General features: G+C 38.9%; 1 protein-coding gene across 3 annotated transcripts in view; it reads left to right on the forward strand.

Annotated features, from left to right (window-relative positions):
- LOC109919867 (POC1 centriolar protein homolog A-like) overlaps nucleotides 1-17,256 on the forward strand; it is an 81,202-nt gene that overhangs the window by 46,077 nt on the left and 17,869 nt on the right. For all 3 annotated transcript variants that reach the window (XM_048606440.1, XM_048606441.1, XM_048606439.1), the window contains 3 exons: nucleotides 3,671-3,778; nucleotides 7,347-7,462; nucleotides 10,690-10,823. In XM_048606440.1, coding sequence (XP_048462397.1) covers nucleotides 3,671-3,778; nucleotides 7,347-7,462; nucleotides 10,690-10,823 — 358 coding nt within the window. The remainder of the gene's footprint in view (nucleotides 1-3,670; nucleotides 3,779-7,346; nucleotides 7,463-10,689; nucleotides 10,824-17,256) is intronic.

Here is a 17,256-nt window from a genome sequence, read left to right on the forward strand (position 1 = left end):
TCATACTCATGGAATCATACCTGACAGACCCAGCAGAGGTGGCAGTACAGTGGTATACAGTTGGGAGGGAGTAGCTGTGGGCGTCCTCAACATTGACTCCGGACCCCATGAAGTCTCATGGGGAGGAAACGTCTTGCTGGTTACCGTGTATTGTCCACCCTTGGCTGATGAAAATTGGTACTCCTCCATGTTAAACAACTCTTAGAGGAAGCACTGAGCATGGCAAGGGCACAAAATGTACTCTGGGTGGATGGGGTTTCAATGCCCACCACCAAGAATGGCTCAGCAGCAGTACTACTAGTCGAGCTGGTCAGGTCCTAAAGGACATAGCTGCTGGACTGGGTCTGCGGCAGATGGTGAGGGAACCAACAAAAGGGAAAAGCATACTTGATGTCATCATTACCAATCTGCCAGCTGCAGATGCACCTGTCCATGACATCATCGGCAAGAGTGACCACTGCACAGTCCTTGTGGAGACGATGTCCCACCTTCACATTGAGAATAACGTTCATCGTGTTGTGTGGCGCTATCACTGTGCTAAATGGGACAGACTTTGAACAGATCTAGCAACCCATGAGGCACTGTGGGTCATCAACAACAGCAGAACAGTACTCCAGCACAATCTGTCATCTCATGGCCGGGCATATCCCCCACTCAACCATTACCAGCAAGCCAGGGGATCAACCTTGGTTCAATGGAGAGTGCAAGAGGGCATGCCAGGAGCAGCACCAGGCATACCTGAAGATGAGTTATCAACCTGGTGAAGCCACCAAACTGGACTAGTTGCACACCAAACAGCGAAAGCAACAAGTGATAGACAGAGCTAAGCAATCGCACAAGAAAGAGATCAAATTTGAGTTCTGCAGTCCTGCCACATCCAGTCGTGAATGGTGCTGGACAATTAAACAACTCAGTGGAGGAGGAGTCTCCATAAATATCCCCATCCTCAATGATGGAAGAGCCCAGCACATCAGTGCAAAAGGTAAGGCTGAAGCATTCGCAGCAATCTTCAGCCAGAAGTGCCGAGTGGATGATCCATCTTGGCTTCCTCCAGTAGTCCCTAGCATTACCAATACCAGTCTTTAGCCAATTTGATTCATTCCATGTGATTTCAAGAAACAATTGGAGACACTGGATACTGTAAATGCCACGGGCCCTGACAATACTCCGGCAATAGTCCTGAAGACTTGTGTGCCAGAAATTGCCGCTCCCCTAGCCAAGCTGTTCCAGTACAGTTACAACACTAGTATCTACCCGACAATGTAGAAAATTGACCAAGAATGTCCTGTACATAAAAAGAAGGACAAATCTAACCCGGTCAATTACCATCCCATCAGTCTACTGTTGATTGTCAGTAAAGTGATGGAAGATGTTATCAACAGTGCTATCAAGAAGCACCTGTTCAGCAATAAGCTGCTCAGTGATGCCCAGTTTGGGTTCTGCCAGGGCCACTCGGCTCCTCACCTCATTACAGCCTTGGTTCAAACATGGATAAAAGAGCTGAATTCCAAAGGTGAGGTGAGAGTGACAGCCTTGACATCAAAGCTGCTTTTAACAGTGTGTGGCATCAAGGAGCCCTAGCAAAACTGAAATCAATGGGTATCAGGGGGCAAACTCTCTGGTGGTTAGATACTTAGGAAGATGGTCATGGTTATTGGAGGTCAATCATCTCAGCTCCAGGACATGTCTGTAGGAGTTCCTCTGGGTAGTGTCCTAGGCCCAGCCATCTTCAGCTGCTTCATCAATGACCTTCCCTCCATCATGAGGCCAGAAGTGGGAATGTTGGTTGACGATTGCACATGTTCAGCACCACTCACAACTCCTCAGACACTGAAGCAGTCCGTGTTCAAATGCAACAAGGTCTGGACAATATCCAGACTTGGGCTGACAAGTGGCATTAGCATTTATACCACAAAAATGCCAGGCAATGACCATCACCAATTTAAGACAATCTAACCACCGCCCTTTGACATTCAGTGGTGTTACTATCACTGAATCCCTAACTATCAACAACCTGGGGCAATATTGATCAGAAACTCAACTAGATTCACCACACGATCACAGTGGCTACAAGAGCAGGTTAGAGGCTAGGAATACTGCAGAGGACAACTCAACTCCTGACTCCTCAAAGCCTGTCCACTACCTAAAAAGCACAAGCCAGGAGTTTGATGGAATATTCTGCACTTGCCTGGATGGCTGCAGTTCCAACAACACTCGAGAAGCCTATCACCAAGCAGCCCACTTGATTGGCACCATGTCCACAAGCATCCACTCCCTTCACCATGGATGCTCAGTAGCAGTAGTCTGTACTATCTACAAGATGCACTGCAGAAATTCACCAAACATCCTCAGACAGCACCTTCCACATATATTGCTGTTCCTTCACTGTCACTGGTCAAAGTCCTGGATTTCCCTCCCTATCGGCGTTGTGGGTCAACCTACAGCAAGTGGGTGGCAGCGATTCACGAAGCTCACCATTACCTTTTCAAGGGTAACTACGGACGGGCAATAAATGCTGGCCAGCCAGCAACGCCCACATCCCACAAAGTGAATAAATGAATAAATAATAAAAATATTTCGTTCACAACTGACATGCGACTAAAGCTATGTCTTCCCCTCTTATCATACAATGGAGAGATACAAATTAAAACTATAAATGTTAAAAAGATATCCAAAACTCACTTTAGAACCCCGGTTTCCTAATAACATTGATTTATCTTTTGTGATTGAAGACAATATAAGAAAATATAACATTAAAACTTGTATTTGAAGCATTTTGGTTAAGATAACAGTTTTTTTGTCTGCTCCTACTACGGATGGATGTGAATTTGCTCTTTAAAATGTTAATATACATTTGGTAATTGTAATATACATTTGGTACATTTGTAATTATTTCTGTTTGCCATTCCTTACTTGAGAGTTTGAATTTCCATTGACTCTCTGAGGAGTTGCTCGCTAGTAACTGTAAACTAAGTATGGGGGAAAGATGAAAGCTTTCAGAATATGCCAAACCAATGTAGTTATTTTCTACTTCTGTATGGTCAACTTTATGGAATTTTGGATCAGTCCTCCTCTTATTTTGTTTATTCACATACTTAACCAGCAGCTTCCTGAAAACTACAAAGAAAATCAAAAATAGCTTTTAAAAATCAGTTGAGATTTGCTCTTTTTCTATGACTGGTAGAATTGTTTTTCTTTCTTTGAGTTCTTTTCAGTCAGGAATGTTTTGGTCATTAATAAATTAGACTAACTCCTACAAATGGCTATTTATAGTATATGCAAGTCAGCAGGTTATGCATGTGGACAAAGTATAATTGAACTTCTGCAAGTATTATAGAAGATGCACTTTTGTACAGTGTAACTTTGATTTTAAAAATCTGATCATGTTAATTGGAAGAACTCCCCTTAATACAGAAGAATTGGAAGTTAACACAAAATATATTTACTACATTTTGCACATCACAGAAACTTTGCACATTTAATGGCAGAGTTTTTTCCATCATCACAACAAACATTGCTGTGACTTTCATTATCCTTAGACTTGCCAACAGAAGTTCTATTGGCATTTGTACTGCAAGTTGCAATGATTAAAAATCTAAAATAATGTGTTCGGTTCAAATCTCTATCCTCATTTTATACGTTCCCTGTAATTTTTGTTTTTAAATTCTAGGTTTTCACCAGATGGACGACTCATTGTTTCTGCCAGTGATGATAAAACGATTAAAATTTGGGATAAAGCTACTAGAGAATGTATCCATTCATTTTATGAACATGGAGGGTGAGATGTTTAATTGTGTACTTTTGTAAATAAATTTTTAGTGTATTAATAATTTAATAATTATCTGTATTGCTTGCACTGTTGCTGTATGTGATGGAGTAATGGCATAGGTTTGCAGTGATGATTTTCCTGCATGCCAAGTTCTTGATATCATTCATGGGTATTCTTTTGATAGGAAGAAGCTGGATGATGGTACCTTTTGTAAATTTTAACATCGGACAAATTTGCTGCACATTTCTGGAGTTAACAAAAGTTTACATAAAGAAACAAACTAATCTGTAGACTGTAGGTTTCACTACACCACCGTTAGGGGTAAACGAGCAGGTGTGACATTTTAGCTTGTATATGCTAATTGTGGTTCATTACAAAAGCATTTGGATTGATGTCGTTTTAGGTTTACTATGTCATTAGCAGATGGTCTGTTAAAATTAAATATGCAATTCCGTGATAAGTGAATTTAGGTCTGAATTTTATTAATGGCATATTGCCATTTGTATTTAACTTTTTGATTTCCTTTGGCTGACCACAGTTTAGACAAGGGTTAATATTTATTTTCTTTATTTTGCAAAGATAATGCATTTTCTCAACTGTAATTATCTTTTTGCCTTTTATATTATTGACTCCAAGATGGCGGTGGAGTAGGACACCTCAGCTGGAGCTCATCCATTCCATTTCTATTTTTTCTCTTTTTGTGATTTTTTTTTTGTTTCCTTCTTTCTTCTTACCTCCCGTCCCTGAGCCTCGAGTGAAGTCGTCACAGACTCCCAGCTTCAGCGTGTGTTCCTGGCAGTGTGGACTCCTAGCTTCGGGAGCCTCAAGGTGAAGCCTGGTGCAGTCTGGAGCTGAGGGCTGGTGTGGACTGAAGGCGAGTCCCAGTGCTGTCTGGAGGCTACGTGCTGGCATGGACTGGGTTGGAAAAACTGTTATCCTGAACTTTTTATTTCTTTATTTTTCTAATTTATTCCCATGATTTTGTACTCTTGTACCTAAGATGGCATAACATCGGTAATGCTAGACTTTTTATTTCTTTATTTTTCAAATTTTTTTCCTAAGAATTTGTTCTTGAGATTGAGAATCTGTACCTAGGTACAAATGTACCTAAGAGGGCGCTGTAAGTGGTGAATTTAAACTTTCTACAGTACTTGTGTGAGTACGTGACAATAAAGCTAATTCTTATTCTAACTCTATTACTAACCTTGTTAATGAACTTGCCTAATTTATAATTTACAACATTACTGTCCAAAATAAAGCAGAAGGAAAATGATTTGTGATATTTCTGGTAAAGTAACATTAGATGTAGATTTTCTTTATGGAAATGAGGAACAGGATTAGGCCATTCAGCCCTTCTAACATGCAACACCCTTAGTAACTGTCATAGTTGATCAAACACTTCAATGTCTTTTACCCAAACTTTCCCCTTAATCTTTTATGCCATTGGTAATTAAAAATTGATTAGCCTCTACTGTAAATATATGAAAGACTGAGCTTCCCTACCTCGCCGGCATAGAGAATTCAAAGTTTCGCCAACTTACGTGTAAGAAAAGTTCTCATCTCAGTCCTAATGGCATCCCCATATTTTTAAATCCTGGCGTCCCAGACTCCCCAACCGGGGCAAACATCTTACCTGCATCTACCTTACCTAGTCCTTTTAAGTATCTTGTAAGTTTCAATCAGATCACCTCTCATTCTTTGAAACTCTAGAGAGTTCAGGCTCTTCACCTAGAGAGTTGTGAGCTTATGAAATTCACTGTTATTGGTCTGCATGGGTAGGGAGTGGAATGTCGTCCTGCAGTCAGAATTTGGGAATTTTAGTAGAAAGTTAACAATTAGGACCTCAAAAATAGTATTCTCTGCATTACTTCCAGTGCCAGATGTAACTGAGTACAGAAGTAATGGTCAGAAAGAGTATAAGAGGGAAGATTTTTAATTGCTGAGACACTGGGATTGTTTTTGGAGGGGCTGATGTTTGTGCAAACTGGTCTGATTGTATCTGAACAGAACTCAAAGTGAATGCCTTCAGGGGCACTTGGCTAGTGCTGTTGAGGAGGATTTAATTTGAATCAACAGGAGTGTGGGAACCAGGACAGAATATCAGGGTGTACAAAATACTTAGAGACAGGTGATTTAATTTGGTTATCTGTTTTCATGTCATGACAAGAGCACTTCCTGGAAGTGTGGTGGAGTTGGATTCAATTGAAGCATTTCAACAGGGCATTTGATGATTTGTTTTATTCAATGTGCAGAGTTATGAGGAAAATGCAGGGGAATGGCACTAATTCATAATGCTAATTTGGAGAGACGGTGCAGACAGGATGGACCAAAAGATGACCTCTTATGCTGTAATGCTTCTGTGACTGTGATTTTGCAAAAGTAATTAAGATATCACATTCATATTCCCAAGGGTATTTAGACAAAAGTTAACTCACTCTGTTTAGTTTACCCCACATTGACCATACAAATCCAGCAACTTCATGCCTTTCAATGCATTTGACAGAGGAGAAGATAACCATTTTCTTACAGCTTGAGAGGAGCAGGACATCTTGGGACGGTGGATTTTTGGATCTGGATTTTTGTGATTAATTGTACAATAGTACTCGTGTAACTGCTGCTTCATTGGGATATTAAAAAAAGGGACCATTGTTAGCCTTATAATTGCGTTTACAGTAAATTCTGTCCCATTATTTGCTTCACCAATGTGTTGCTTTTAATTTTGTCCAGCAATCTCCCTTGTTGTCTTTGAGTGTAATTACCAGTGTGTGGTAAAATTCAACATTGTGTTTTGTTCTATAAACCCTTCCTGACATGTTGATAAAGACCATTCAAATTTGTTTCATTTGGAAAACATTGGGAAGAGGAAATGTCAAACCATTATTATGTGCAAAATGTAAAAGTCCACTGCGCAGAATTTTCCCACAGGCTTTGGGCTGATAATTCTTGTACCAAATGAGGGTCTGAGTCTACACTGCTGGAGAGAGATTAGTACAGTGGTATTCCTCGTGGCAGTTTCCTAATTAACACCTCTGATTTCACCATCCTTTTCAGGATGGCAGGCGAGTGTCTGGCACTGCAGGCCCAATTAGAGGGCTGGCAGCTCTGAAGCATTGGCCACTTCACTGGTAGAGTGGATGCTGCTGAGGCAGGATAAATAGTGGCACCCTCAAAGTGATAAAATTAGATATATTAATCAGAGTAGGGGAAGTTGTTTGGCCCCTCAGATTAAAGGAGAAATAACCTTCACCTGGCTCAATGGGGCAGGTAGTGGGGTCATCCTTTTCTGCCACAAAAAAAGGCCGGATTGCAGTAGAGAGATCTCTGCATGTGAGAAAAGCCTGCATTAGTTATTTCAATTGACTACCCACCTCCATTGTTTGGAAATCAGACAGAAGCAATGAATTATCTCTAACTTCTTAAGTTCCTGCCCGCTGCCATGATATTTTTTTAACAGTTTGGCTCAATTATTATGTTGCCCACTATACACTAAAGAAAATATTTTTGCTATAGACCAGTAGCTTTCCTTCTGAGTACGAAAAGCATATAGACTAAACACACTTTCTTTCCTTCCTAAAAGGTTTGTTAATTATGTGGATTTTCATCCCAATGGAACATGTATTGCAGCGGCAGGAGCAGACAACACTGTTAAGCTTTGGGACATTCGTACTAACAAACTTCTTCAGCACTATCGAGGTAAGTTGATAACATTCTTTGCATTGCAAATGGAATTGAAATAATGAATACCTTAAGTAGGTTTATAATATTTAACTGAACAATGAGACATGGCATCTTTAAATTACTTTTCTGATACTGTGCTTGTGTATTTCAATCAGTATGAGGAATTGTGAGTTGAAAGTTAGTTTACAGTCGTATTGTGTACTTGCACGTTATCTTTTACAATTATCTAACAGAAAGAGCAAATTCCATGGAAAAAGCTATGTACCTTCCTCAGGCTGAGAAGAAAAAGTCCAAAATCAAGTGTTGAGATGTCACAAATGATTCTTGGAAAAAATGGTACAATTGAATGGCAAATCAAAATGAACAACATTAGTGAAGACCCTCATAAAAAGAGATTACAGACAAAATTCCATACTTTGTAGCTTTAAGTACAAATTGGAGCAAATGCAAATTACACATATATTAGTAGGCAAATGATATTTCAATGTAAAGGTAAATTTCACTTTAAGTAATCAATGTAAGTCAGATATCACAAGCATTCACACTGCTCGCTACTCAGAATTATGTAGATAGATATCCACAAAATGCTGTTTTTTATTCATAGGGTAAGTCAGAAGGCCTATGTGATTACTTTCAACTTTGGATTTTGTGGCTTTACTTACCATTGCAAGACCTGCTTCTGTGCAATCCTACACACCATCTTAATTCTGATAGTGTCTTTTCAGATTTCCTTGACAAATGACCAACCAGTAATATCTCATTCATGGTTTGTCCAATATTTTGAAAATATCCATCTCTTTATCATGTCTGATCTACTTGCATAGCTTTCCAGGTTTTAGGCTTTTTTTTACTGTCTCACACATTATTTCCAGGAATGAATGTCTCCTTTTCTGTTAAACAAGAAAATGGATAACTCCTTGAGTGTGATTTGTATGTTTTCATGAGAATTTTGAGTTTCTCTTTCTGCTTTCTCTTTGTGTCTGCAACTGTGTGCTATTGCCTTCTCTTTCCAGCTTCTCTGTTTGTAGCTGTCCGTTGTACCTGTAGTTCTTGATTATGTTTGCTAGCTCATTGCTTATTTAACTTCCCTCAAGTTGGTCTTGCTTCCAGGTCAAGCGTTGCTAAATCTCATGGGCTGGTATTTCTTCTTAGCCTTGAAAATAAAACTCAAACTATATCTAACTAAAAGTTATATTCACACATTCATAAAAACAATTAGACTCCACAAATCATTTTTTTAAATTTAGATTTTTCCTTGTTGTGTTGCTTCTGTCAGAGGTTTTCATACACATTGATTGGGGTCTTTGGTGTGTACCCAGTATATGCATGTGGTGATCAAAGTGGCTGATGCAGTTATTTCAAAATATATTTTAAATATAACGTGTAATTAATTGCCAATAAAATTGTTATTTGAAAATGGGTTCCGTGGGTTATTTTTGTTTTGAAGTGCCATCTAAATGTGAAATGTGAATATTCTGAAAATGAAAAGGGATAGTATCCCTTTTGCTGAGCTAAGATAGCAGTAGGCATCTCCTATGTTGTCCATTTTGTTGTTGCACAGGAGACATGGCATGATATGCCCAGACAATGCCATTAGTTTATGCATGAACTTGCCTATGATTGTTAACATGTTCCTTTAACCTTTTCAATTATGCAGTTTAGTTTTAACTTGCTTTTTTAATCTAGTTAATTTAATTGACGCCCATTCTGGCCTAATGGATTTTTGGACAGTAGTTATTCATGATCTTATTTTTGGTGCAGGAAGAACTGATGCAAGTTGGGGTTGTTGACTTGAACTAATTAAAAGACACTTTTTATTGTCAATTGTTGATCTATCACGTCCATTTGTCAAATTGTGATTTTAGATCATTTAATATTTATTCAGGCATTTGTGGCCTTTAAATCAAACTAAAATAGTGAGCATATGCTGTTTTTTCAGCACTTCTCTTCCAGATTTGGATATCACCAGAATTTAAGATTGTGCTGTCCATTAACTGGTCTGATTTATTAATCTACTCAATAGTGAAGGAGATATCCTATAGTAGGGGTTGATTGGCCTTCTTGTAGCCCTTGTACTATTGCAGAGCTGCCACCAAATTTGGCTGCAGCCTATATGTCAACCGGTATCATGTGATCCCTGAGGAAGAGTGAAAGAGTACACTGTTTCCCTAAAAATAGCTTCCATGCTCCTCTCAACATTCAGACTCACCCAGTTTAAAAAATATCATCCAGCTCCTAAAATGGAATTTTAAAATATTTATGTCCTTGTGCATATAACAGCAGACATCTTTGCTATGCACCTTTTTCTGCTTTTGTCTTCAGGATTTCCTGAAGTTCAGTATGGAAAACTTGGCTAGGTATAAAGGTCAGTGAAAGTCCTTTGGAAGGCACAGAGAATTGGGAGAATAGTTTTAAAATATAGATGTGAAAAGTCTATAGCAAAAGGTTAGAAAAAGCCAAAAATTGTAATGAGCTATAATGAGAGGAAAGGAGTGTGTATGAAAAAGAGGAAGAAATGTAGAGACAGTAAATTAGAATGGATGAGATTGATATTAACACTTTTTTTCCTGCATTGAATTTCATTTGTAGGTCCTGGCAACACTGAAACTTACAACTCTAAAGAATAATGTCATTCATTGCTAATATAAATTAAAGTTTGTGAAAGTGATGTTGTGCATTCTAAATGGATAATTCTTAGTTGCCTGGAAACTTTGGGTTTAGTGAAGAGCTTAGAACCAATTCAAGACATGTTTACGGTGCAGTACTTAGCACTGGAGTAACTTGCACATCTTTGTAATATGTTATTATTACTACAAAGGTGTTATCTATTTTGAAAGTCTCCCTTACTGCCAGACCTTATGCACTTCACAGTAGATTGGCTCATTCTGTTTCTGCTCCTTGGTGAGTATTTGTGTTTGTGAAGGATGGCAACTGAAGTGAAGATTATCCATCTTGTAGGGTTGTTCCATTTAGATGTCGGCATTAATCACACACCAAGCTTGTATCTGTAATCCTATAATTTCTTTGAGGTTGTTTTAAGCTTTTTATTGATGTTTGCTTTATTTTTCAAAGATTGCGTCAAATTACGTATTTCTTATTCTAGTGGCAGAATAACAGAATTGGGTACCATCTGAGGTTATTAATTCCAAAATGCTTTCCTATTTTGGAAGACATGTTGTTTTGTAGGGTACTTAATTGTTGCTCTTCATTCTTTAAATTAGGAAATCTTTGTTTTCTTGCAGTGCACAGTGCTGTGGTAAACTGCCTGTCTTTCCATCCAAATGGAAACTATCTCATCACTGCCTCTAATGACTCAACACTGAAGATACTTGATTTACTGGAAGGGAAATTACTCTATACCCTCCATGGCCATCAGGTGAGCTGATTAAATCAGAATTCTTTATTTTCACAATGAGGACTCTTTGTTTTGCATTGTATAACTGTCTATACAAGATATATCTAGAGTTTTTTTTTACTACGACTCAATTATAAATTGGTTGCTTTTTCATGTCCTTAGGGCTTTTAAAAATGAGGGCTTTTAAAACTGAGGTCAACAATTCAGATTTATTCAAATTTTCTCTGGTTTATTTTGAATGTTAAAGAATCTCGGCTGAAATGCAGGCACGAGCACTTTGTTGTGCATGGCTACTAATTTTAAGATATCTTTGAGAATTTCTTCCTTGCAGCAAGTCAATTCAGAGCAGAACATCTTCTTACAAACAGAAGAATTAACCTCCATGCTTTGGATCCAGCCTTCTTTCTTTTGTTAGGACTAGATAGGAAATTTTGTTTTCCATTGTTAGCATCTGGGCCTTTCACCAAAGATATCAGTAGTTAAGACTGTAAAGCACAGGAGCAGAGATAGGCCATTTGGCTCATTAAGTCTGCTCTGCCATTCAAATGAGAATTTAGCTGCTTTGATAATCATGGCTGATGTGTGAATCTGCTGTACATGTGACTGAAGTGCGTTAGTCTTTGAAATTCTGCACCCCAGAGATGAGTGGGGGCTGGGTTATTTAATACATTCACAGTTGAGTTGGTTGGATTTTTAATCTACAGGACTGTTGCGGTTTAGGAGAGGCAGCCAGAAAAGTGAACTTGATGCTCTGATCAATGCAGCCATGATCTTATTGAATGGCCAAGCAACCTCTGTTTCTGAATGGACATTCCTCCTATTTCTTGTGTTCTTGTGTTTAGTGATGTAACTGGGTACTTGTCTGACAACAGAAGGGATTACTAAGAGCACATAGCCTACCAAGCTTTTGTGCATTTTGCTGTATGCAGAGTTAGAGGCCTTCCGACACCACTGATTCGATGTGAAAATCAACCCAGAGCTTATTACAAGCAGTGAAAGTGCTGGAAAAACTCAGCAGTTCTGGCAAAATTGGTGGGAGAAAATAGATTTCAGGACATTTCTGGTCCAGTTACCCTTCTTCAGAACTCCTTTTCCTAGCTCCTAGTGACAATGACAACAACCTGTCCTGGACCTCCCGCGTAGATGCGATGGTGAAGAAGGCACAACAACAACAACTTCTTCCTCAAATAGCTTAGAAAATTTGGCATGTCCGTAAAGACCCTCACCAACTATTACAGAAGCACCACAGAAAGCATTCTATCTGGGTGTATAATGGCTTGGTGTGGCAACTGCTCTGCCCAGGACCAGAAGAAACAACAGAAAGTTGTGCATACAGCCCTGACCATCATGAAAGCCAACCATGGACTCCATCTACGCTTCTCGTTGCCACAGAAAGGCATCCAACATCATCAGAGATCCCTCCCACCCTGGTAATAATCTTCTCCAACCTCTTCCATCAGGAAGAAGATAAGAAGATTGAATTCTCATACCAACAGGTTCAAGAACAACTTCTTCCTGCTATTATTAGATTGCTGAATGGACCTCTCTAATTTGAAATGTAATTTGACCTTGCTCTTGTGCACCTCCTGTGCAGCTGTAGCCCTTTTTGCCTCACTCTGTCTTAAAACCCTGTGGTCTGTCAGTCCTTGTATGTTATAATCAGTCTGTACTGCTCACAAAACAAAACTTTTCACTGGACTCAGGTACATATGATAACAATAAATCAAATCAAATATTAGTTCTGAAGAAGGGTCACTGGGCCCTTCACAGATAGCTTTCTCTTGACAGATGCTGCCAGATCTGCTGAGTTTTTCCAGCACTTCTTGTGATTGTGGTTGTGGTTGCTGGAAATTTGAAACAGTTCTCTGTTTTATTCCAGAGCCTATTAGCCCATTTATATTTGAAAATTGTTTTAGGGTCTATGTAGGATCAGACTGCAGAACTGCGGCGGTAGGCAGTTTCCTGATTCAGAATTGAGCATCTCGGCTGAGACTTTGACCTCAATGACAAAAGTATTGAACCTTCAGAAGACTGGCAGTGTGGTCTATCACAATACTGGCAAATTAATTTGTTTTAGTGTCTTTTTCCAGACTTGTGTAATTTCTGTGTTTGTTATGAAACATTTCTGCCCTTATTTATTGATGAAGGAAGAGCAAAATTAGCAGAAAATAATTTTTAAAAATAGATTTAGTGCTTTGGTCGCTGATTCCAGATTCCTGGGTTTAAGGAAAGAAATTACATATCAAATTCCATTTTTTTGTTAACTGGTCTAATGGGTAGGGTTTTCCTTACTTGTTTTAGATTCCTTCACTCTTGTAATCAACTGAATACTTAAACCAATCAGTATAGTTGTTTAAGGTTAATTTTAACTAACCATGATTATCTTTTTGCATAGTGAATATTTTTAAGTTGTAGCAATCAATAAGATTTTTATCAATTGGTAATGCATGAAAAGTCTTAGGAACACTGTGTACTTCTGTACATGCCAGGTTTACTATCTGTATCCTGATTTTCAACTTGTGGTTTTTATGTTAGCATTTGTAATGATAAAGCATTATCAATATTTTTAGCTGTCAACCAGCTTGGCATATAAGCTTTCTGCCATCAGTCTGGAACGCGGTTTAAAGTATTTGCAGTCAGCAGACTTTGCCCACAGGTTCCCTGTTGGCAATGGTATTGAACATTTTAATTGGCCATTAATCTGCTGGTTCCCCACAGGAAATAGTGTTTAATCCACTGCCTGGCCTCCCAGGTTTCTGACCATCAGCTGGGAATAACATTTAGTCGCTTTCTTTGGTGATCATCTGCTTTTGACATCTTTTTGCGCTAATGCAATCAGTTGCATTCTGAGTTAGTCTTGCACCTAGTGTTTATAGATTTTAATCTCACACAGGGAGTTTCGTAGAACTAAAGTTATAAAAGTTCACAGCACAGAAAGAGGCTATTTGAATTCTTATGTCAGTTCTGTCTCTTTGCTAGAGCAATTCAAACTTACCTTGACCTCCATGTAAAATATTTGATCATTCCCCATCTCAAATGTTAAGCACTTTTCCCTTAAAGATGGCTCAGCAATGCAATACATAACAAAATTTCTCCTAATCCTTGTTCTGGACTCCACGCTACCAGAAGGATGTGGATGCTTTGAAAGGGTACAGAAAAGGATATCCCAAATGTTGCCCGGTATGGGAGATTTTTGCAATGAAGAAAGGTTAAATAGACTGGGATAACTAGACTGGGAAATTCTGAAGAAGGGTCTAGACCTGAAATGTCAGCTTTCCTGCTCCTCTGATGCTGCTTGGCCTGCTGTGTTCTTCCAGCTCTACACCTTGTTATCTCAGATTCTCCAGCATCGGCAGTTCCCACTATCTTTGAATAGACTGGGCTTGTTTTCACTGGAATGCAGGAAGTTGAGGGGCAACCTGATAGAAGTTTATAACGTTGTGAATGGCATGAATAGAGTGGAAAGTATGAGCTTTTTCCCAGGGTGGAGGGGTTAGTTACTAGGGGGCACAGGTTCAGGTGCGAGGGGAGATTTTTAAAGAGATGTGCAAGGCACGTTTTTCTCACACAGCGTGGTGATTGCCTGGAACGTGCTGCCAGAGGAGGTGGTGGAAGCAGACATAATAAGCAGTTTTCAAGAAGCACCTGCATGAATACATGAATAAGAAGGCAATAAAGGGATACAGATCCTATAAGTGCAGACAGTTTTAACATGGAAGGACAAAACGTGTTGGCACAGGCTTGGAGGGCCGAAGGGCCTGTTCCTGTCCTGTATTGTTCTTTGTTCTTACGTTGTTAATGATAACCAAAAATTGGCAATCTCTACTGATTAACCCTTCAGCCAGAAGAAGTAGTATATTACAATTCACTGTTAAAATGCTTGAGAATTATAAATATTTCTGTCAATATTTTGACCTTTTTGGCTAGAAATAGTACAACATCGCAAATCTGTCCTCAAAGCTGTAGTTTCTCATTTTTCTATAGCATCCAGAAGAATATAAGCTTTTCATATATTTTGTTTTTCTTTTTGTTGAGTCTTTTAAGTCCCTTCAGCATCCTTTGAAATATCACCTAATGAATTTACTCCTCTTTACTAAAAATTAAAGCAGTGATAAACATAACTTCCAGCAATTTGTCATCAGCATGGAAGATGACAAAAGTTAACCAAGGAGCCCAAGGGAATAAAGGAAATTTGGGCATGTTACAGTTTTTAAACCTAATATTAATGTGCAAAATAATAGTTTTTTTTCTTTAAAAAAATGACTGTTCATGATCATACTGAGTCTGCATCCTTTTTTTAAAACTATGTATCCACTGATGTAATAAACATTAAAAAAGCAGACTGGATAGAACAATGATCAGCAACAAAAGTGGGAAACATGAAATGTTTCAGAGTAGTTTTCTGTGTACTTAAAGAACAGCTTGTTCTGAGAAATCTTCCAGCTGTATTTATTTGTGTGGGTGAATGTGCCTGTTCCAGAGTTGACATATGTTTTTGTCTGGCAACTCGCTAGCATTCTGGGAGGGAACTGAGGAAGTGATAGATTAGAAAGGGAAGTGATGGTGATCCAGAAATATGCTTTGACGTAATAAGACCTCTGTTTCAGGCGCCTGGTATGTAAGATACCAGCTGATCATTGCTAGCTTACCCAAGGAACAGGGCCAAGTTTACATTCCTATACATAATTATATCTTAGATTGCCCTTCCTTTCCAAGCTTGGTGTTAAGTGAGACCTTTTCAATTTCTCACTGGTGACATTTTACAGCTGCTTTTCCATATATGTACTTTTTGAATGAGGATAGTATGGGTTAATTCAGTGAGAGAAAACTTAAAGGTTTTATGTGTGTTTAACACGTAATCTTTTCAATTCTGCTTCAAACTATTGGTCCATAGTTTATTTCATTTCAGTGGCTACTTGGTGAACATACATTACAGTGATAATAATAAAGCTAACAATAAATTGGATCCATAAAAGATCTGACAAAAGTATAAAAGATTCATGACTTACTGATGCATTTGAGTTAAAGATTTGTTTTTACATATGAAATTGGAGCAGAAGTAGGCTATTTGGCCCCTCAAGCCTTCTCCACCATTCACAACAATCACAGTTGACCAGTTTGTGTTTCAAATTCCACATCTTTCTCCCCCCAATAACCTTTGCTTCCCTTGTCTAACAAGAATCTATCTACCTTTGCCTTAGAAACGTTCAATGACCTTGCTTTCACCTCTTTCTAAGGCAGTGATCCAAAGTCGCTCATCCCTCTGACAGAAAAAAAAATGAATGAAACAGTTCTTACTATTTAGTCACTGAAGGGATAGTCTGTTTATTCTCTTGGTTTTGCATAATGGTGGGACATTGTTTCCTTGCATTCATTCTCAAACCATATGCTTTTCTCATCTATACAACAACAATTAGTTTAGCATGCAGAGTCCTAAAAAAAACACTGCTGTGAAATTATTGATCATTAACCAGAGGCTCTTTTGATGTACAATTTAAAGTGGAAGTACTAAGTCTTATTAATTTCCATTACTCTTCTCTGTTTTTTCACTTAACTCTCCAGATGGAGCTCCTTAACATCGGATAGTTATTACATAGTTGCAAGGCAAATGTATCAAACAATTATAACATTTGTTACATGCGACTCGTAGAATACCTACAGTGTGGAAGCAGGCCATTCGGCCCGAGTCCACACCCACCCTCTGAACTGCATCCCAACCAGACCTAAATGCTATCCTATCCTTGTAACCCTTCATTTCCCATGGCTAAACCACCTAGCACATCCCTGGACACCTCAAAAGGCACAATATACAGAAGGAGTTCCATTCAGCATGAAAATTCAGCCATTATCAATCAATTGACTATTCAGCTTAGTTTTGGCACTTAAATCTCTGAAGCACCACTGCCTACTGCCTTGTCAGAAGTCTCCTTGAGTGAAAGGAATAGCCATGTCCATTCAAGCAACTGTCCAATTTACAACTGCTTTCTCTCTCGCTCAACTTCACAAACATGTTGTCACCTTGGAGAGTAATGGCCATTTCAGCTGAAATCCCTTGTTTGAATCTCTTTTATCCACTCTTTCTACAGCCCTACCATAAGTTAGGGAGGATTTTATCCATACGCATTAACCATTTTCAGTGATCCTGCAACCTTCAACATGGTCAATTATCAATGCCTGCCTTCCAAACCTCAACTCAGACTGTTTTTGTTGTTTGAGATAACAAGGTGTAGAGCTGGATGAACACAGCAGGCCAAGCAGCATCAGAGGAGCAGGAAGGCTGACGTTTCGGGTCTAGACCCTTCTTCAGAAATGGGGGTGGGGAAGAGGATTCTGAAATAAATCAGGAGAGAGGGGGAGGCGGATAGAAGATGGGTAGAGGAGAAGATAGGAGGCGGGGATGGAGCCAGTAAAGGTGAGTGTAGGTGGGGAGTTAGGGAGGAGATAGGTCAGTCCA

The sequence above is a fragment of the Rhincodon typus genome, chromosome 16 (genome assembly GCF_021869965.1).
Source record: "Rhincodon typus isolate 14 chromosome 16, sRhiTyp1.1, whole genome shotgun sequence".
In the NCBI taxonomy this organism is placed as follows: Eukaryota; Metazoa; Chordata; class Chondrichthyes; order Orectolobiformes; family Rhincodontidae; genus Rhincodon; species Rhincodon typus.